We start from the raw sequence: 21447 nt of genomic DNA, 5'->3' as shown, positions 1-21447 counted from the left end.
TAAAGTAGTTTGGTTAGACTATCCAATATACATCTAAGTTGGCTGCAGAGATATTCCAAACCAGTGTAAGCTAAATGTGACAGCTCACAGTTGATGTGAACGTACTGTTGCAACTTATTTTAATTGTTGCTGGGTAGAGAGAGGAAAAATGCCTGCTGGGAAGGAACGGGCTTCATTGCCGGATGCAGGTTTGATGTATTTTTTGACCACTCTGTCATTCGAAGGTACCATCCTCTCATAAGAACAGGAGATATATCTGATTAACGAAAGGTCAGATTCAGAACAAACATATGTTCAAACATCAGAGGTGGAGAAGTGATGGCCGAGTAATATTATTGCTGCATTGTTAACCTTTAGTTAATCTAATGTTCTGGGGGCCCATATTTGAATCCTGCCACAGTAGATAATGGAATTTGAATTCAGTAGAAATCTGGAATTCAGAGGCTAATGGCAACCATGTCGATTGTCAGAGAAACCTATCTGGTTCACTAATGACCTTTAGGGAAGGAAATCTTGTCTGGCCAAATGTGACTCCAGGCCCATGGCAAAGTGGCTGACTCTTAGTTGCCTCCCTGGAAATTAGTGGCGAGTAGTAAACGCTGGCCTAGCCAGCACTGCTCACATCCCGCACTGCCCACAATCCCGCAAATGCATTAAAAAAAGTTACAGTTAAGGAAACAGTATACAAGCTTTTGTGTTTTTTACAAGGTGAAATTAGCTAGAATTGCATTCTATCCACTGGATGGGCAAAGCATGCAAGGAAGCTACAATTTTTCCCTCATGCTTTAATAACTTGAGGAAGGCTATTGGAAAAAACAGTTCACTCCAAACTTTACAAGCACACTGTTGCAGGTCACATTTGACTGAAGTGTTTTAAAACAGCAATGACCGGCATTTGACCACTGGGAAAACCAAGCCAATTAATTAAGCTGACCACATAATTTAGCCTACAAGACGTAGGTTCATTTATTCACATGTAAGTTTACTGTCAGGATTATTCAGGAAAGACTTTAAATTTTGTGTGGCTATGAAATATTATGACTGCTAGACTTCATAAGTGATTACGTTTTAAAATGTCTGTTTTAGCTTCAGGTAAGACAATCTGCTCTGGAATAGAGGGGTGATGTTAAAATGCATTGAACTCTGCTCATCGTAAGACAATGTGATCTGGTTTCCAGGGGCCAAGTTAACATCTACTGAGCAAAGTGCCACATGTAATACCTCAACACAAATTAGAAAACTTGCTGTTCTTGCTGTGTACGAGTCTCAAAGGCAGTCAAATAAAAACAGATACTTGCTACGCCAGATAGGAGAAAAGGACTGCTTTGTGATTAATCCTAAAGCAAAATGCTGCTGAGGCCAGATCATCTGTTGAAGGAAAAAGACTTTTTGAGGACAGTTCAAGACCAAAGAATAAATAGCGAATGTCTTGCTGCTTTAAGTCCATTCACGTATGCCGAGAAGATTGAGTGAAGCACAATTTGTTTAAAAGGACTTCTAGAAGATTTACAGTGGCTGGGAACCAGATTGGAGAATCAGAGAGAGACATTTGGAACATTAAATACATGACTATCTTTCTGAGAAAGTGTTGTAAAGTAGAAGCATGATGTGGGGTAACTGGTTATGGTACACTACTGGAAAATTTATTCTGTAATTTACTGCATGAAGTGGCTACTAAACAATATTGATTTTAGTTCAGTTGTATTAACGCAAGTATTAATATGTGAAACCCTGTTTGCATTGGTAACTGGGAATTTTATATCCTTTGTTTAAAGTTATGGGTTTCCATGGGAATTAAATGAAGCCAGAGAAAACAAATATTGTCAAAATTCTTGAATGTTTCTAAGTTCTACAAAATCATTGCCAGATCAATAACTTCATACTTACTTCCCATATCTTGTGAGCAAAATGACATATCGTACTGACTTGTTTTGCAGATTTGTTTCCAAAATGCTTGCGTAGGCAATATTAGAGACTGAAAACTATTTAAAATTCCAAGCTCTCAATTTCAAACATCAAAGTACATAATGATTTATTTACAGAATAATTTGTAAAATAATTACCTGTCTGTCACTGTGAGTTTATAGATAACTTCAGCCTAAAATAAAAATAAGAGTTAATGTTGAAACAAAGATCAGCAGTGCACTTCTCTTTCCAAAGTCTAGAACTTGTGACTTCTTTGCTTCATCAAAATATGTGCAGTGTCTATATTACAATGGGAGTTTCAAACTACATTTAGCTTTCCAAGGGGTTAGATTTTCAAAAAAGCAACGTTGCAAGACAAGGAATTAAAATTATATGTTGAGCGTCTAGTATGCAAAATGGCTGAGTCACATGTCAGTCTGCTTCATGTGGCATTTTTGATCCAATTTGACTCCATAACTTTAATAAATAATTGAAACTGACATTTAAAATATTTCCAAACTTTAGTGGCACTATAGTGGAAGAGTTTGCTCCAGATAATAGGGATGTTCAATTTCAGGTCAGACCGATTTAGGTTGATGAAAAGATATGGTCCATGGTTTACTGAAAAGGGCTACTGAGTTCACCCAGTTCAAATATCCTAAACAAATCACATTGAAACATTACTGCTTCCAGAACAGTGTGTGTCCATAACAACACTGATTTCATTTCATAGGTTCATCATTAGAGGTGAACATTTTGCGACAGGCTGAAAATATAAAAAGGTACTACATCAATGCAATCCTTTTTTCTGAGATGGCATTAAGAATTTCTGCAGAAGGTGACTGGAACGGCACAATGGCCCATGTCAAATCAGAGGATGTTGCCAGTTCACTGAGAATATTTAGTCAGCAATTATGTTCTGAAGTGAGTGACATAATTGAAATTGGACATTGTAGGATATAAGTGTCTCACAATAACAGTTACATACTCTCGCTCATTCCCAATTTCCTCTGAGGTTTGTCTAACATTTCACTATCACCTGCAACACGGTGCATCCTCTCTACAATATAGCACTGGATTGCATATCATCATAACTTTGAAAAGTATTTCAGAGATGTAGCACTGAATACACTCTGACCTGCTGAAACAACAGCACCTCACTTCACAAAGCAGGCTTTTGAAAAGATGTAACAGCAGAGCATTCAGAAATAATATGATTAAGCTGACTCAGTATGGCTTCATGAAAGGGAAATTGTGCCTGATAAAGTTCGTAGAATTCCTTGAGGAGGTAACAAGCCAAATAGATAAAATGGAAGCAGTGATTGGATTTTCAGATGGCATTTGATCAGGTTTCATACATTGGGCTACCTAATAAGATAAAAGCCTGCAATGTTGGACGCAACATATCAAGATGGATAAAGGATTAGCTTGCTAACAGAAGACAGAGTTAGGACAGTAGAACGTTTTCAAGATGGCAACATGAAACTAGCGGAGTGCCAATGGAATCAGTGCTGGGGCTACAATTATATACAATATAAAAGTTAATGATTTGGAGTGAAAAAGGGAAATGCCAAGTTTCCAATGACACAGATAGAGATGGTAAGACAGGTGGTGAGGATAACACAGTCTGCAGAGGCATATTGGCTGCTGAAACAAATCAGTAAAAATGTGGCAGATGGCAGATAATGTGATGAACTGAGAGGTCAGGAAGAATAAAGAAGCTGAACATTAATTAAATGGAGTAAGTCTGCAGAAAGACTCGGAAGAGAGAGATTTGAAAGTCCTTGCTCCATGAGTCTCAAAAAGCCTGCATCTGAGTTTGGCAAATAATAGGGAATGATAAAAAGTAAAATGGAATTTTGACCTTTATTTCAAAAGGGAATGGAGTATAAAAGTAGGGGTGTTTTGCCAAATCTGTATAAGGCATGAGTCAAGCCACAACTAAAATTAAAGAATCAGTGTGGAAACAGGTCATCCGCCCAATCGAGTCCAAACAGATCCTCCGGACAGCATCCACCTAGACCCACCCCCTATTATGTCCCTATAATCCTGCATTTCTCATGGTTAATCCATTTTACCTGTGGACACTGTGGACAATTTAGCACTGCAGGTCCATCAAACCTGCACATCCTTGGCCCACAGGAGGAAAGTAGAGCATCCATAGGAAACCCTATGGGTGAAGGGGAGAATATGCAAACTCCGTACAGGTAGTCACCCAAGGTTGGAATCAATCTCAGGTCCCTGGCACTGTGAGGCAGCAGTGCTAACCACTGAGCCACCATGCCGTCCTGGGATACATTGGGCCCCTTATGCAAGGGAAGATATACTGGCATTAGACACAGAGCAAGATGGTTCATTTGGCTGCTATGTGGAGAGGCTATCTAATGAGGAGACACTGAGTAGATTATGCCCGTACTCATCGAAATGTAGAAGAATTACAAGTGACCTCATTGAAACATACAAGATTCTTCAGGGACATGACAGGGTGGATGCTGAAAGGTTGTTTCCTCTTGTGGAAGAGTCTAAGACCGGACAATATAATCTCAGAACAAGCCGTCGCATGTTTAAGACAGATGAAAATTCCTTACTGTGGAGGACTGTTGAGGGTGGGTTATTATGTATATTCACAGTTGAGATCGACAGATTTTTAAATCAGTAAGAGGCCAGGCAGCATCAGAGGAGTCCCTAGGGTCCAGGCCCTAAATGTCAACTTTCCTGTTCCTCTGATGCTGCCTGGCCTGCTGTGTTCCTCCAACTCCACACTGTGTTATCTCTGACTCTAGCATCTGCAGCTCTTGCTATCACAGTCTGGGTCAGAGTAGCTATATGCAGTTCCATGGAATTCTTAATGCAAGCACAAATTCATGCAGCAGATTAACATTTAACCATGCTTATACATTTATATTGCAGTAGATACTCACTTTACCAAGAAAGTAAACACCACCACCAACAATGAAAGCTGATATTGCTGTGCCAAACACAGCAAAAAGTGTAATGGATCCAATATTTTGGAAGAAGTTACCCTGTAAATAAAAACAGTTACCAATAAATTCAACTGTAATACAATTATTACATTTTTTGAACTTTGGCATTGTATTACAAATAATGCCATTTCCAAAATTCTCTCTTCTTCCAGAAGCCACTTGTTCAATTGCCACTTGTCTAGCGAGACCTGATGACGAATGCTGGGAAGGTATTGCAAAGTGGGAATCGCAGCAGAATCACATCCTGTTTTATTCCGATTCACGCACTGCTATCAGCGCTGGCAAACAAATGAAGGTTATTTGCCACTTTGGTATTGCTAATCTCAAATTATGCGGTTGTGTACACTAAGGTTGGACTGTAAATTTCTAACATTGAATATTACATTCCCCAATTTGGAGATGGGAGGGAAGACAACCAACAGTGTACTTGATACCATATTAAAAATGATTTATGAAACACACATGTTGCTTTTCTGATTTTCCTGCACCATTAAGCTTTTGTAACTGAAAATTCAGTGTCTTTTATTCTACCATGGAAAAGAGATTGAATGATAATATTCACATCCTGCATTTTATGTTCCCACCTCAAAAGTGTATCTTGACCCTCATCCTTTGCAATTCATGCTCAATTTCTGAGCTCCCTTGTCCCCCAAGAAGGCTGAATGCTTCCCAATTCTGTACATAATTCTGCCAAATCCCACTGCTCAAACGTCTTAGTTTGACTTCTACATTGGTCGGAGTGCTAAATACATCTTGGCCAAAATCACAAACATCAGTCTCTGTGCTTTTGGACATGTTTTAATATGGCTCTTTGATTTTTTTTTCTCAGCTTAAGTGTCCATATGATCCGCACTGTAGTCCATCTCTGCGGATCATCTTCAGATGGTACTAGCTATGCCTGTTCTATTATGGTGGATAAATATTGAACAGAAAAGTTTACTTCCTAATCCATTATGAGTATTGCCAAAGAATCTAAGAGGGCTCCATCCTTCTCATCTACATGTCAATGACATAATTTAAAGCTTCCCAATGTATAACTGGCTCTATCCCGACAATTTTCTAACTGATTAAAAGCTCTGCTCTTACCGCTTCTGCCACTCTTTATTACAGCTGGAACATCTCCACGATCTTCCAGAAATTATGCTACTTCTTTGATGTAACTTCAACAGTCTACTGTGGGAAGCTGATCCAGAAAAGTGCCAGTTTCCTGCTTGCTATCACTAAAGAAATTTTCCATTTGAATTGAGGGGGAAGATAGAATACATCTACCATAAAATATTTCATCCCAGTTACTACCAGGAGAAGAGAGAGACACCCGTACCTGACTATACAGGGCAGCCCATGCCTGCTTACAAAACAGCAAATGGAATTTAAGCAAAACTAAACAGCCTGCTTACACAGCGAGACATAATGGTATTTTTGAACAAAACTACTCCGATGTCAGAGATAATGGGAACTGCAGATGCTGGAGATTCCAAGATAATAAAATGTGAGGCTGGATGAACACAGCAGGCCAAGCAGCATCTCAGGAGCACAAAAGCTGACGTTTCGGGCCTAGACCCTTCATCAGAGAGGGGGATGGGGGGAGGGAACTGGAATAAATAGGGAGAGAGGGGGAGGCGGACCGAAGATGGAGAGTAAAGAAGATAGGTGGAGAGAGTATAGGTGGGGAGGTAGGGAGGGGATAGGTCAGTCCAGGGAAGACGGACAGGTCAAGGAGGTGGGATGAGGTTAGTAGGTAGCTGGGGGTGCGGCTTGGGGTGGGAGGAAGGGATGGGTGAGAGGAAGAACCGGTTAGGGAGGCAGAGACAGGTTGGACTGGTTTTGGGATGCAGTGGGTGGGGGGGAAGAGCTGGGCTGGTTGTGTGGTGCAGTGGGGGGAGGGGACGAACTGGGCTGGTTTAGGGATGCAGTAGGGGAAGGGGAGATTTTGAAACTGGTGAAGTCCACATTGATACCATATGGCTGCAGGGTTCCCAGGCGGAATATGAGTTGCTGTTCCTGCAACCTTCGGGTGGCATCATTGTGGCAGTGCAGGAGGCCCATGATGGACATGTCATCAAGAGAATGGGAGGGGGAGTGGAAATGGTTTGCGACTGGGAGGTGCAGTTGTCTGTTGCGAACTGAGCGGAGGTGTTCTGCAAAGCGGTCCCCAAGCCTCCGCTTGGTTTCCCCAATGTAGAGGAAGCCGCACCGGGTACAGTGGATGCAGTATACCACATTGGCAGATGTGCAGGTGAACCTCTGCTTAATGTGGAATGTCATCTTGGGGCCTGGGATGGGGGTGAGGGAGGAGGTGTGGGGACAAGTGTAGCATTTCCTGCGGTTGCAGGGGAAGGTGCCGGGTGTGGTGGGGTTGGAGGGCAGTGTGGAGCGAACAAGGGAGTCACGGAGAGAGTGGTCTCTCCGGAAAGCAGAGAGGGGAGGGGATGGAAAAATGTCTTGGGGGGTGGGGTCGGATTGTAAATGGCGGAAGTGTCGGAGGATAATGCATTGTATCCGGAGGTTGGTAGGGTGGTGTGTGAGAACGAGGGGGATCCTCTTGGGGCGGTTGTGGCTGGGGCGGGGTGTGAGGGATGTGTCGCGGGAAATGCGGGAGACGCGGGCAAGGGCGTTCTCGATCACCGTGGGGGGAAAGTTGCGGTCCTTAAAGAACTTGGACATCTGGGATGTGCGGGAGTGGAATGTCTTATCGTGGGAGCAGATGCGGCGGAGGCGGAGGAATTGGGAATAGGGGATGGAATTTTAGCAGGAGGGTGGGTGGGAGGAGGTGTATTCTAGGTAGCTGTGGGAGTCGGTGGGCTTGAAATGGACATCAGTTACAAGCTGGTTGCCTGAGATGGAGACTGAGAGGTCCAGGAAGGTGAGGGATGTGCTGGAGATGGCCCAGGTGAACTGAAGGTTGGGGTGGAAGGTGTTGGTGAAGTGGATGAACTGTTCGAGCTCCTCTGGGGAGCAAGAGGCGGCGCCGATACAGTCATCAATGTACCGGAGGAAGAGGTGGGGTTTGGGGCCTGTGTAGGTGCGGAAGAGGGACTGTTCCACGTAACCTACAAAGAGGCAGGCATAGCTGGGGCCCATGCGGGTGCCCATGGCCACCCTCTTAGTCTGTAGGAAGTGGGAGGAGTCAAAAGAGAAGTTGTTGAGTGTGAGGACGAGTTCAGCTAGGCGGATGAGAGTGTCGGTGGAGGGGGCCTGGTCGGGCCTGCGGGACAGGAAGAAGCGGAGGGCCTTGAGGCCATCTCCATGCGGAATGCAGGTGTACAGGGACTGGACGTCCATGGTGAATATGAGGTGTTGGGGGCCAGGGAATTGGAAGTCCTGGAGGAGGTGGAGGGCGTGGGTGGTGTCACGGACGTAGGTGGGGAGTTCCTGGACCAAAGGGGAGAAAATGGAGTCCAGATAGGTGGAGATGAGTTCGGTGGGGCAGGAGCAGGCTGAGACGATGGGTCGACCAGGGCAGGCAGGTTTGTGGATTTTGGGAAGGAGATAGAAACGGGCCGTGCGGGGTTGGGGAACAATGAGGTTGGAGGCTGTGGGTAGGAGGTCCCCTGAGGTGATGAGGTCGTGAATGGTGTTGGAGATGATGGTTTGGTGCTCGGGTGTGGGGTCATGATCGAGGAGGCGGTAGGAGGTGGTGTCGGAGAGTTGGCGTCTGGCCTCGGCGATGTAGAGGTCAGTGCGCCATACTACCACTGCGCCACCCTTGTCTGCGGGTTTGATGGTGAGGTTGGGGTTGGAGCGGAGGGAGCGGAGGGCTGCCCGTTCTGCGGGGGAGAGGTTGGAGTGGGTGAGAGGGGTGGAGAGGTTGAGGCGGTTAATGTCTCGACGGCAGTTGGAGATGAAGAGGTCGAGGGAGGGTAGGAGGCCTGGGGGTGGTGTCCAGGAGGAGGACTTGTGTTGGAAGCGGGTGAAGGGGTCAGTGGAAGGAGGGTTGGGTTCCCGGTTGAAGAAGTAGGCATGGACGCGAAGACGGCGGAAAAACTGCTCTATGTCCGACCGTGACTGGTATTCGTTGATGTGTGGTTGTAGGGGGACAAAGGTGAGCCCCTTGCTAGGGACTGACCGTTCGTCCTCAGTCAGTGGGAGGTCTGGGGGGGATGGTGAAAATGCGGCAGGGCTCAGTGTGGCTGTCTCCTCTGGGGTTGCAGGCTGTGGAGGTTGTGGGCGGAGCGATGAGGTCGTCGGCCGCGGGCAGGGTTTCGCCGGCCGTGGGCGGGGTTTCGCCGGCGTCGACCGTGGGCGGAGTTGCGTCTGCGGTTGGAGGATCGGGGTGGGCGGCAGCAGCTGAGGTGAGGGTGGTGTGTGGGCTGTGTACCTGGACGTGGAGGTGGTGACTGCAGCAGCGGTTCCGGAAGTTCTGTGGCCGGCGGAGGCGGATGTGACGTCATCGGTGGGGTCTTCGGCCGTGTCCTCATGGTCAATGGCGGCGGGTGCATGGTGGGGGAGGGGCAGGGACAGAGTCGGGATTTGGGAGGCGCAGGAATCCTCTTGTGGGTGGCAGGGGCCAGTGAGTTGGTTGTACTTACGATTTTTGGTGTCCAGTAAAGCTGAGTGGAACTGGGTGTTCAGTCTGTGGATCCTGCGGAGGATAAAAAACAGCAGGGGCAATCTGCAATCACGCCTGCCCCAGCTCAGAGCCTCCCTCTCCCAGACCTGCAAAGGACCCCTGCTGTTTTTTATCCTCTGCAGGATCCACAGACTGAACACCCAGTTCCACTCTGTGGAACCTGTCTCTGCCTCCCTAACCGGTTCTTCCTCTCACCCATCCCTTCCTCCCACCCCAAGCCGCACCCCCAGCTACCTACTAACCTCATCCCACCTCCTTGACCTGTCCGTCTTCCCTGGACTGACCTATCCCCTCCCTACCTCCCCACCTATCTTCTTTACTCTCCATCTTCGGTCCGCCTCCCCCTCTCTCCCTATTTATTCCAGTTCCCTCCCCCCATCCCCCTCTCTGATGAAGGGTCTAGGCCCGAAACGTCAGCTTTTGTGTTTCTGAGATGCTGCTTACTCCGATGTCAGTATGCCCTGCAAGCAATCATCGGAGGTAGTTCTGATAAGAGGATGCCTAAGGATAGGCAAGTGATGAGTTCCAGCTTCATTAAAGAAAGGACGACTGACTCAGTAAACTAACAACACCAGGTGCGAGTCTCAGCCCATGAACCAGCCAAATTAACTCCCTTTGCAACTGCAAAGACAACAGCTAAAGTTGGTTTGTAGTAAATAGTTGTTTCTTTGAAGTTATTCACAATATTAAGAAATAGGTTCTAGTTAAAGATTCTTCAGACAATTATAGAAGTAGTTTTCATCACAAAAGACAGTTACACGTGTAACCAAAATATAATACAAGCATTAGGGAAAACAACACTTAAACCTAGATGTGCAAGTTAATTAGTCTTAGGAAACACCTTCTCTTATACCCCAAACAACATAGATTGTTCACAGCCCATTAATTGTGAAGTGCTAACAGTAGAAGTGGCTGTATAATTTTACACTTTATAAAAGAAATTAAGCTTATAGCAATCAGTTAAAATGAACTGCCATTTGTACTTTTACATTTATAATTGGGACAATGAGAAACATAAAAAGGAATAACCGAACATGATAAAGATAAGCACATGAAAACATTTCAAGCTGTCCTTACAGATAAGCTAGCCTGAGACATATCAGGAGGAGTATAGCCAGTAACTATAGAATGTGCATGAACAGAGCACACAGAAAGATCCTAAGGCCTAGAGACTACAATGTCTGGTAAACACCACAAAAGCCTGGGAACCTGGGACTTTCGAAAGGAATGCCCATCATTGATTTGGTGTTCCACGGCATTGGGTGTGTGGATTACGGGGGAAGGTTAGTGTCCATGCTGTATTGGGTTACTGTAACACAAAATGTGTAAAAACGCCGTATTTCACCGTAAAGATCAGAGTGTGTCACTGATCTCTCTTCTGATCTGATCCAAAGGTTAAGGGAATAATTGAGTTCTCATGTCGAGGCCAGATTTGGGGAAAATCTTTTGGCCTTCTCCCTGCATCAACCAGTTTTTGCTCAAAAAAAAAATCCTGCATTTACCTGAATACTGCCTGCTTCCTTAGTCTTTGTCACTGGTTGAGGAATATGGTCCTACACTTACCCTTAATTTGAGCCCCAAAAATTCTAACCGCTAGGTATGCCATCCCAGAGTCCAGATTACCACACTGGTATTTCCTGAATTACGCTGCTAAATAGTGATAAATTACCATGATATGTTAGTTTCAGAAAAATATTACAAAACTCTCCTTTTTGCTTAGATTTGCCTTTCCCTGATTTACAATTCCAAAAAGAACACTAGCAACTATGCCTGCAGTTTATTTCTTAACTAATCCACCATAGTTGAGTGAACGGTTAGACTCACGTGCTACCTTTCCAAGCATTTTGTGAAGTATAAAATCTGTTTATAGGAAGCACAAAATGGCAATCACAAGTATTTAGCCAAGAACAGAACCCAAATCTGAGCTACCTTTCTATCAGCCTAATATGTTTATTCCCAAATTGAAGGCATTTTTGTAGTTTTGCAAGTACAGCAAACTTTTTATTAACCAGTACTTATGGGGCCATAGGTCAATGCAAAAACACACACTAAATAATAGAAATGTTGTGCAGGTAGTATACACATCTCTGTTATATTTTATTTACAAAATAAATCACTTGATTAATAATAATGCAACCTTGTCCCAAATTAAAAAGCAAAATTTACCTGGAAACAGCTTTCTCACTCACATCTTCAATGGACTACTTGGAGATCACGGAGTTTGTGATAATACAGTAAACATCTGGTATTTCATGTATATAATTCTTACAGGTTTAATTGAAAGTGCAGGTTAAAACAAACAGTTTACTATACTATATTTGAAACAGTTAAGCAAATGTACACCTGAAGATGTAGAATTAATAATACGGGGACCAGGAGGCAGAAATGGCGGGGGAGGAATAAAAACAGCCTTGATTCAAGATAAAACATTCAGAATACATTCATCCCCAAATTACCTAAGTTTACAGAGGATTTAAAATAATGCAAAAACAAACATGCACAAGACTAACACCATGTAAAATAAGGCTTATTTTGGTTGGAGGAGTAGCAGAATGGTTCAAAAATATCTCACAAAATAAAGTATCGCATAATCATTCCCTTACAGTTTCTCACTTCTCTAATGCCTCACCTACCTTGTGTAATGAATATCCAGACTCAAATATAATAGGTGGAAGTAACAAAAGAAAGAACATGTTTGGTCGAAACATTTCTTCTTCCTGAGCAGGAAGGAAATAAAAAGCAACGATTAGCAATCAATGGCCCTTTAATTCCCCATACAGCAGAATATGACTGGAAGTTCTTGTGGCCAAAGTCTACTCAGCAGCCATTAGGTTCTTGGTCCACTAACTTAAAATTCTTCCAGCTCCATTACACACATCATTTACAAAAGTGATTAAGGTAACAGGAAAATATAAACACTGCAGAAATTTATATAGCTACTGACGAGTGATATCACTCTAGCATCATCATACCTTGGGATGTCTGCCTACAGTAACAAGTGTTACATAAGTGTAAGTTGTGCTTGTTAATCACCTCTTGCATTTTGCTTATTTCCTTAGTAGTTAAATATTAGAATCTGTATTAGATTAGTAAGAATGAACAAGACTCAAGTTTCTTCACTGCCTCTATCATTGTCAAATCAGAAGGAAAGACTATGCATACATACAAACACAAGTCTGCAAAATTTGAAATCAGAGGCAATGGCATATCAGAATTAGAATGAGGGGATAAGACATCAACCCTTTTCAAAATGTTCAAGACATACAGTAAATTAATTGTTTCATATCAAAACATTTCTCAGAACAAAGGCACAAAAAAATGGAGTCCAAGTGCAACGGCAGAAGGAGCATTCAAAAACCCAAGTATCACATCTACAATTTTCAAAGACCATCTGATCCACCCATTGCAGTGTTATTTAGTCACCTCAGGACCCACAACTTGGAGTGGAAGAAAGGCTATGAAGGATCATCTAAGCAAAGTGATAAGGCTCCACTACAATAAGGTAAAAACGAAAACTCCCAAGTTGTAGAAGTTGTTAAAGCAGAATTTGCTAACAGGAACTAATACAAAGCCTAAACCTCAAGCAACAATTAAGCATCGGTGTCAAAAGCATTTCCTTTAGGTACCTTTAATATTGAAGAATTTTTTTTGATATAGATACCTTGAATAATTCAATTTGAGCCCTACATACTGATCAAGCTGAAGAACAGAAGTGGTGATTGCAAGTAGCTTCCACAAAGCTGACTGAGAAATGTGCTTGGTTAACATTGGCATAAGGTTTCTAAGGATAATATAAAACATCAATTTGGTGATTTTCATGTGATATAAATCACTACCACCAATTTGATGCATTTTGATCTGTAACTTAACAGTTAGACCTACCTTCCAATTGGCCCAGTGCTGTGATTCGATAATTTTAATCACAGCTCCCATTAAGATCCCTGGGGAGAAAAAGAATGGTAAAAATACAGTGGCACTATTTCAAAAGCAATCTTCTCTCAAATAAATGAACAAATTGACTCCAAATTGGATATCAGGCCATTACACATACATTAAAAATACCCCTCTTCCTGGAACTTCTGGCACTCTTGGTGTATATATATGAAATGGAGTGTAGTGGTTTAAGAAGTCAAATCATCACCACCACCTTCTCAGGAATAAATAGGGTTGGACAATGAATGTGGGCTCAGCCAGTGATGCCCCACCCCATGAGTGAATAGAAGATAAATAGCCAAGACATATCAAGACTTTATACATGCATGTTAATTCTTATGGCTAAAACAACCTGTTCGTCGCAGTGTTTATTTGGCAGACCATTCTTCAACTTCTTGGTAAGAATTCTTTGGAAGATACACATATTGTTAGTTTAATTCAGTCATGATTGTACTCTGACTGGATACAAGAAACCTCATGGATGTCTACTCTGTATCTAGAGACTGGTGCTCTGGGCTTTAGATGGTGTGAAATATTCTACTGGATGTTACAATAGGCTATTGTACAAAATGCGGGGGAATGGAATTGTGGGAGATATAGCAGTTTGGATCGGAAATTGGCTTGCTGAAAGAAGACAGAGGGTGGTAGTTGATGGGAAATGTTCATCCTGGAGACCAGTTACTAGTGGTGTACCGCAAGGGTCGGTGTTGGGTCCACTGCTGTTTGTCATTTTTATAAATGACCTGGAAGAGGGCGTAGAAGGACGGGTTAGTAAATTTGCAGACGACCCTAAGGTCAGTGAAGTTGTGGATAGTGACGAAGGATGCTGTAGGTTGCAGAGAGACATAGATAAGCTGCTGAGCTGGGCTGAGAGGTGGCAAATGGAGTTTAATGCGGACAAGTGTGAGGTGATGCACTTTGGTAGGAGTAACCAGAAGGCAAAGTACAGGGCTAATGGTAAGATCCTTAGCAGTGTGGATGAGCAGAGAGATCTCGGTGTCCATGTACACAGATCCTTGAAAGTTGCCACCCAGGTTGACAGGGCTGTTAAGAAGGCATACAGTGTTTTAGCTTTTATTAATAGAGGGATCGAGTTCCGGAACCAAGACGTTATGGTGAAGCTGTACAAAACTCTGGTGCAGCCACACTTGGAGTATTGTGTACAGTTCTGGTCACCGCATTATAAGAAGGATGTGGAAGCTTTGGAAAGGGTGCAGAGGAGATTTACTAGGATGTTGCCTGGTATGGAGGGAAGGTCTTACGAGGAAAGGCTGAGGGACTTGAGGCTGTTTTCATTAGAGAGAAGAAGGTTGAGAGGTGACTTAATTGAGACATATAAAATAATCAGAGGGTTAGATAGGGTGGATAGGGAGAGCCTTTTTCCTAGGATGGTGACAGTGAGCATGAGGCGGCATAGCTTTAAATTGAGGGGTGAAAGATATAGGACAGATGTCAGAGGTAGTTTCTTTACTCAGAGAGTAGTAAGGGAATGGAACGCTTTGCCTGCAACGGTAGTAGATTCGCCAACTTTAGGTACATTTAAGTCGTCATCGGATAAGCATATGGACGTACATGGAAGAGTGTAGGTCAGATGGGCTTGAGATCGGTATGACAGGTCGGCACAACATCGAGGGCTGAAGGGCCTGTACTGTGCTGTAATGTTCTATGTTCTGTGTAACAAAAATGATTTAACATTTCAGGTCATGGACTATTTGTCTGATCAATTTGGTTTCTGTATGCACAGATTATATCTGACCTAGTGCATATTTCCAGCACTTTCTGCCCTTATTTCAGGTTTCCAACATTTGTAGTGTTATGCTTTTACAGTCGTAAAAAGTGCTATACTGAGGAGACCAAATCTGTAGTTCTGCTATAAGTACAGACTTCTTTGTCCTTCTCCTTCTCCTGAATACCATTTTGAAAACTTTTGTGAAGAGGTCATGTCTTATTCAAGTGTCAAAATCTTCATTTTGTTTCCTTCACATGAAGGCCCACTGATTTTGATGGTTTTTAGCGTTAACAAAATGCTCCTCTTACACAGTGAGTGCAATTTCAAAGCATAACTGGCATTTGGTTCAGGCAAGATTCAAAGTTAAAGATGTCCAAGTCAAGAAATGTGAATACCAAATATATCTGTAGTGTACATCGTAAACTCTGATAACTTACACTAACAGGTTCCCTGTAGTTAGATACAGCCAATCCCATTATAAAATGAAAGATGATATAGTTCAGTCGATTGAGTGAAAATGACTTTTTACTTACCTAATGACACAACTGCCACACTTTCTGGCAGAAAATGCAGTTTATATTTGATTAGCAATCGCACCAATATGATGCAAATAGCTGTGAAATTAATAATAAAAAAATCTCAGTTATGCATAAATAATATTGCTACAAAGTCAAGCAGGGAGTGTTATATTGTTGAATATTATGCTAATAAAATATAATCGAAATTATGTAATACAAAATTCAAACTCACAGCAAGCCAAGGGTAAAAAATCTTTGAGGGCAAAAGCCAAACTCTGGTTGCTATATAGTAAATTTATTTTAAAAATTAACTAAAGCGAAACAACCAGACAACAGAACACTGCTGGGGAAATCAGAAATATAACTCTTATCAAGTTCCAAATTCAGTTAAATATTGATTATTGCACAAATCTTGCTCAATTGTTCAAGATAATTTTAATTAAAAAATTTAGATTACAAAAATATTAAATGAATGTAAAAGGTTTTAGTACAAATTTGAGATAGTGTTCCAATATATCTAGTAACACTGTATGCATACTGAAATAGAACATGTTTCATAATTCTTAGAAGTGGAAGAATAACACTCCCTTAAGTTATGCAAATATATCTGAATAAGCATTTCTTTCTCATCACTCTTACTACATCCGGGACTGAACAATAAATACACTGTTCATTGTTGCATTGCCAGTCAGTAAACAGTATACTGTTAACACACCTGGCATTCAAAGATTGCAATAGATCAAATCATGTAAACATATGATATAGAAATGAGACCTATTGTTATTTCAACTGCTTGTTTGAGTTTTAACTTTAAGTATGAATTGCCTCGTTTTTAAATTTACACAGAAAATATAAACATTGATAAAGATTCAAGAAATTTAATACTACACAACAGGTAAATTTCAACAAGCATAATCAAACTTTCCTTCTCAGACTGGGAGTTAATTTTTTTTTAGCAAAGGGATTAATAATTTTAAGGGATGTCAGTATTGGTAGCTAAGTTAATATTTACTGCCCCATCCCAACCGTCCTTGGAAAATGGTTGAGCTGCCTTCTTGAACTACTACAGTCAGCGTGGTATGACTACATGCATCATGCTGTTAGGACGAGAAGATAAGGATAATTATCATCCTAAATTAAGTTTAAAGGAAAAAATGAAGTCGATTTCAGTAGCAACTTGTGACCACAGGATTTTCCAAAGTTGTTTCTTCAGACAGTTAATAAGTTACTTTAAAATGTATTTGCTGTTGTAATTTAGGAAAACGGCTAGCCAATTGTGTGCACAAATTATCGTAAAACAATGATGCAATAAATACTTGATAATCTTTTATTTGTGATGTTCACAGATGATACAAATACTTAATAGGGTATCAAGGATAATCCCGCTGCTGTTCTTAGGTAGATCCGAGAGATCCTTCCCATCATCTGAACTAGTCTGCAGTGTATCATTTTGTTATGTATTATTATTTGACAACCTGAAATTAGTAAAATAGCAAAACTGCTTCAAAATGATTGGTTCCTTAGTTTTGGAGTTGATTACCATGCAAACACTTGACACTTATATACGTTGGTATTGGCTTGACATATCAACTGAAAGACACCATTTTTGAATATAGCACTGATTGTCAGTAAAGGATTGCTCTGCTCAAATCTTTGAATGGTGTTTGAAGACACTCTCTTCTGAATGAGTGGTTAGAGGGCTGACAAACAAATTTTATGCAAAAATTTATGTCACTTACAGGTACAAAGCTAATGCGGCAATTCTCAAAATGTAATCCGCCACAAAAAGCACTTAAAACAGTATTTGTAAATACCATCATTTTTTTTCTGGAAGTTGTTTGTTTTTCTAAACAGTTGCATTGAGAAATGCAAGTAATGTCTTTTTTCCACTGATATGATTTTCAGTATGCATCATTTTGCTTTTTGCATCAGACCTCTTAATTTTAAAATAAAGGGGAAGAAGAGAATAGACTAAAAGCAGCTCCAAGAAGACAATTTATAATTTTAATTATAGAAGTAAAATTACACTGGTGTAGGAGAGCTTAGTTACTAAACATAAACAATTGCTTCAGCATTATTTCGAGCAAGGACAGAAAAGGCCAGTGGAATTACCAGGAGCAGCCAATTGTTTAGATGGCCTCCACATATATATGAAATGAAAATTCTGAATACAGTGACGTACCTAATATAAGGAGACTAAAGAATATAGTCATTCCACTTGATTGTTCTTCTTGTTGTGCTTCAACCCCTGTCTGCAGGGGCAATATAGGTTTTGGTGGAGTTGATGGAACTAGTAGTGGAGTAGTAATGGTTGTAATGGTAATTGAGGTGGCCCGCAATGTACTATTTTGTTCTGTGGTATTATTCGGCAACCTGAAATTAGCAAAATAACAAGAGGTTTTCAAAAAACAAAAGGCTCCTTTTTGGAGTTGATTACAATTCAAAACAAACAGTCGCTTTTAAAAGATAGATATTTATCCAAACATTTGCACTCAAATTAATTACTCCCAGCCCAGCCTCCTTTCTCTGTATTTCTGTATTCTCCTTCAGAGGCAGAAAACTCATCTATTTTTCACCCAGCTATTAATTCTTCGGCCAATGACGACAATGTTTTCCATTATCAGGTGGAAGGGTTAGACCGTAGTGGTTGCGAGGTAGAGGCAGTTTAAGGCGTTGCTTGACTCAGAAACCACTATAGATCAATAACCACAGAGTCGAAGAGAAAACAGGACTTGGTATTGTACTCTCTGGTTTGTTGGCTTTAAGCTCTGGAATTCACTCCTAAAATAGTTTGCTTTTCTCCTTAAAACAGCTAAAAACTTTTGATTTGCCAGTTGGCATGAAAGAATCATTGTCTATTCAATTCCCAATGCCATTTGGCAAAAATATTGACAGGGAGGAAAAGGTGACCAGAAGATCTTAATATAATTTTCCATTGTCTGATACAAGCCCAACAGGTCAAATGTTGTACTCCAGATCTGCTAAATGTCTACATTTTAAAACTTAACTGTTTGCATTTAACTTTTATGCAACGTGAGTGTTCTAACTGCGATGTGATTATGAAGATATCAAAACTAAAAATTAACATTTGGTACTTTGACACTGCAAATACCATACTTAGTTTCAGTGTCCACAAACTGGAAACTACCTGGTAAATAATAAAATCATTTCAGGATGTGCAAAATCATTTTATAACCTAATTAATAAAGGTTAAGTGAAAGCTTCAAATATTCTTGCATATGTGATGAATTGTAGCCTTTTCCCCTAATACATCCAACTATAATACTGAGGCAAGGGTGATTTTCATTGCTCATATCACCATCTTTTTATCAAAATTTTCTAAGAGCAGATTTCATCAAGAAATGTCTGCCTGGTCAATAATCTCTAAACTCCTAAAAGAAATCTGCTTTGCTAAGACAATACTAGGTGAATTACCAAGTAGAAAGGGTATCACTGTCAACCAAGTCATTTTGGAGAGTTTCATGAATGTGGTGACTGGGTGATACCAAGCCTCAACTTTTGATTGTCGCAGAAAGCAAAGGCAACATTGCAACATATCTCACTTCTGTTGAGGTCAAAACAACAATAATTAGGAGACAGATGTATGATCTGCAAGGGTAATAAAGATACCAAATCTATCTGGTTTTATAAACAGTTTAAGGATAAAGAATTTTACATCAATAATTCAGTAATGGTGTTAAAGCATGGGATTTGATTGACAAATCTTTAGCTCTTGATGGTTTTTACTCAAAGAAGTAGGGAAGAAAATTAGAGATATGATTTTCATCATTTTCCAACGTTCTCCCAATTCAGGAACTCAGCCTTTAGATTGCAAAGCTGTAAGAGATAAATTTAGAAACTAGACTTGTCAGTTTAAAATCAGTTACGGGAAATTACAGGAAACTATCATCGGAAACAATATAGCAACAGGCCAGTGTTGATTTCTGAATGGTAGATCCTGCCTGAATAACCAAATTGAATGTTTTGAGATCACTAGTGTAACAGACAGGGATACAAATGAATATTGTCTGAATGGAGTTCAGGAAGATATCTCAAGAATCAGTACAAGAGATTCAGAAAATTGGAAAAGATAATTTTTTTGTTTTTACTTATTCAGAATTGAGATAGCTGGACCAGCATTTGCTACTGATCCAACAGAAGGAAGTGGTGAGCTGCCTTCTTGAACAGCTGCAGATCAAGGGACATTAGTGATATTAGAAAGGGAAGTCCAGTGACTGTGTATTGTTTGAGGTCAAGATGGCCTAGGGCTTGGAGGTAATTTGCAAGTGGTAGCATTATCACGTACGTGCTGCCCTTGCTGTTCAGGTGGTTGAAGACAAGTTTGGGAGGTGCCATTGGAGAAATTGTGTTAAGTTACTACAGTGCATCTTGGGATGGCACACACTGCTGCCACTGTGTGGATGGAGAAAATATGATTAAGGTAGTGAATGAGGGTCCTCTCAACCGTCCTGTTTGGTGCCCAGCTTGTATTGTTCAAGCTGTACTCATCCAGTAAAACAGACAGTATTCCATCATACACCTTTCTGATCACTGGACCCGAAACGTTAACTGTTTTTTACTTCACAGATGCTGCCAGACCTGCTGAGGTTTTCCAGCAACTCTGTTTTTGTTTCTGATTTACAGCATCTGCAGTTCTTTCATTTCTTTAATTTAGTATACCACCATACATCTGATTTGTGTCCTGTAGACCGTAGACATGCGCTAGGGAGATAGAGGGAATTCTTACCCTCTGACCTGTTCTTGAAACTACATGATTTATGTGACTTACACAGATCAGTTTTGGGTCAATCATAATCTTTCAGCTAGCAATAGTGGGGGATTTAGTGATGTATGAAAACACTGATTGTCAAGGGTGATGATTACATTCTTTCTTGTTAGGAGATGGTCATTATGTGACCCTTCTGTGGTACGCACTTTATTTACTACTTATCAGCTGAAGCCCAGATATCACCCAGGTCTTGCTGTACGTGGACATGGACTGCTTCAGTATCTAGGCTGTATCTAGGCTGTGGCGAATAGTACCAAGTTTGTGAAATCAGTGACCATTCCATTTCTAACCTTAATGATATAGGGAGGTCACTGACAAAGCAGCTGAAGATTATTGGGCCTAGGACACTGCCCTGAAGAACTCCTAAAAATCAGGTATTGAGATAAAATGATTGATCTTAACAATTACAACAAACTTCCCTCGAGCCAGGTGTGACTCCAAACAGTGGAGAATTTCACCACCCCACCACACCCCGGCTCCCACTGAATCTACTTTTGCTAGAACTCCTTGCTGTCAGATTCAGTCAAATGGAATTAACTCTAAATTGATCTGTGCAGCTTAGAACATTAGTTCATATATGGACTGTTGCTGTCACAATACCAGGAGCCAAGCAGCCTTGACAGAACACAAACTTTGTCTGTGGGAAGGTTATTTCTTTCCAACTGACATTTGATAGTACTGTTGTCAACAACTCCTTTCACCACTTTACTGACAATCAAGAATAGAGTGAAAAGGTGGTAACTGAGCAGGTTGTGTCTGTCCTGCTTTTCATGCACAAGACAGACTAAGGAAATTTTCCAGTGTCAGATAGAGGCCAATATTGTAGTTGCACTGGAACAGCTTGGCTAGGGGGCATTGCCAATTCTCAAACACATCTTCAGTACTATTGCTGGCATGTTGTCAGGGCCTTGGGCCTTCGCAGTATCCAGTGTTTTCAGCTATTTCTTGATGTCACATGGAGTGATTTGACCTCTTCATCACCAATCTACCTTTCACAGTTGCACCCAGTGATGGTACTG

General features: G+C 41.4%; 1 protein-coding gene across 4 annotated transcripts in view; it reads right to left on the bottom strand.

Moving 5' to 3' along the window:
* The window catches only part of slc9a8 (solute carrier family 9 member 8), a 72991-nt gene that overhangs the window by 48725 nt on the left and 2819 nt on the right, over positions 1-21447 (bottom strand). For all 4 annotated transcript variants that reach the window (XM_048550221.2, XM_048550222.2, XM_048550223.2 and 1 more), the window contains exons 2-7: positions 17822-18012; positions 15655-15735; positions 13342-13400; positions 12093-12176; positions 4827-4928; positions 2064-2098 (exon numbers count right to left, since the gene is read on the bottom strand). In XM_048550221.2, coding sequence (XP_048406178.1) covers positions 2064-2098; positions 4827-4928; positions 12093-12176; positions 13342-13400; positions 15655-15735; positions 17822-18012 — 552 coding nt within the window. The remainder of the gene's footprint in view (positions 1-2063; positions 2099-4826; positions 4929-12092; positions 12177-13341; positions 13401-15654; positions 15736-17821; positions 18013-21447) is intronic.

This window comes from Stegostoma tigrinum, chromosome 19, assembly GCF_030684315.1.
Source record: "Stegostoma tigrinum isolate sSteTig4 chromosome 19, sSteTig4.hap1, whole genome shotgun sequence".
NCBI lineage: Eukaryota > Metazoa > Chordata > Chondrichthyes > Orectolobiformes > Stegostomatidae > Stegostoma > Stegostoma tigrinum.
This window is presented reverse-complemented; position numbering and strand designations above follow the sequence as displayed.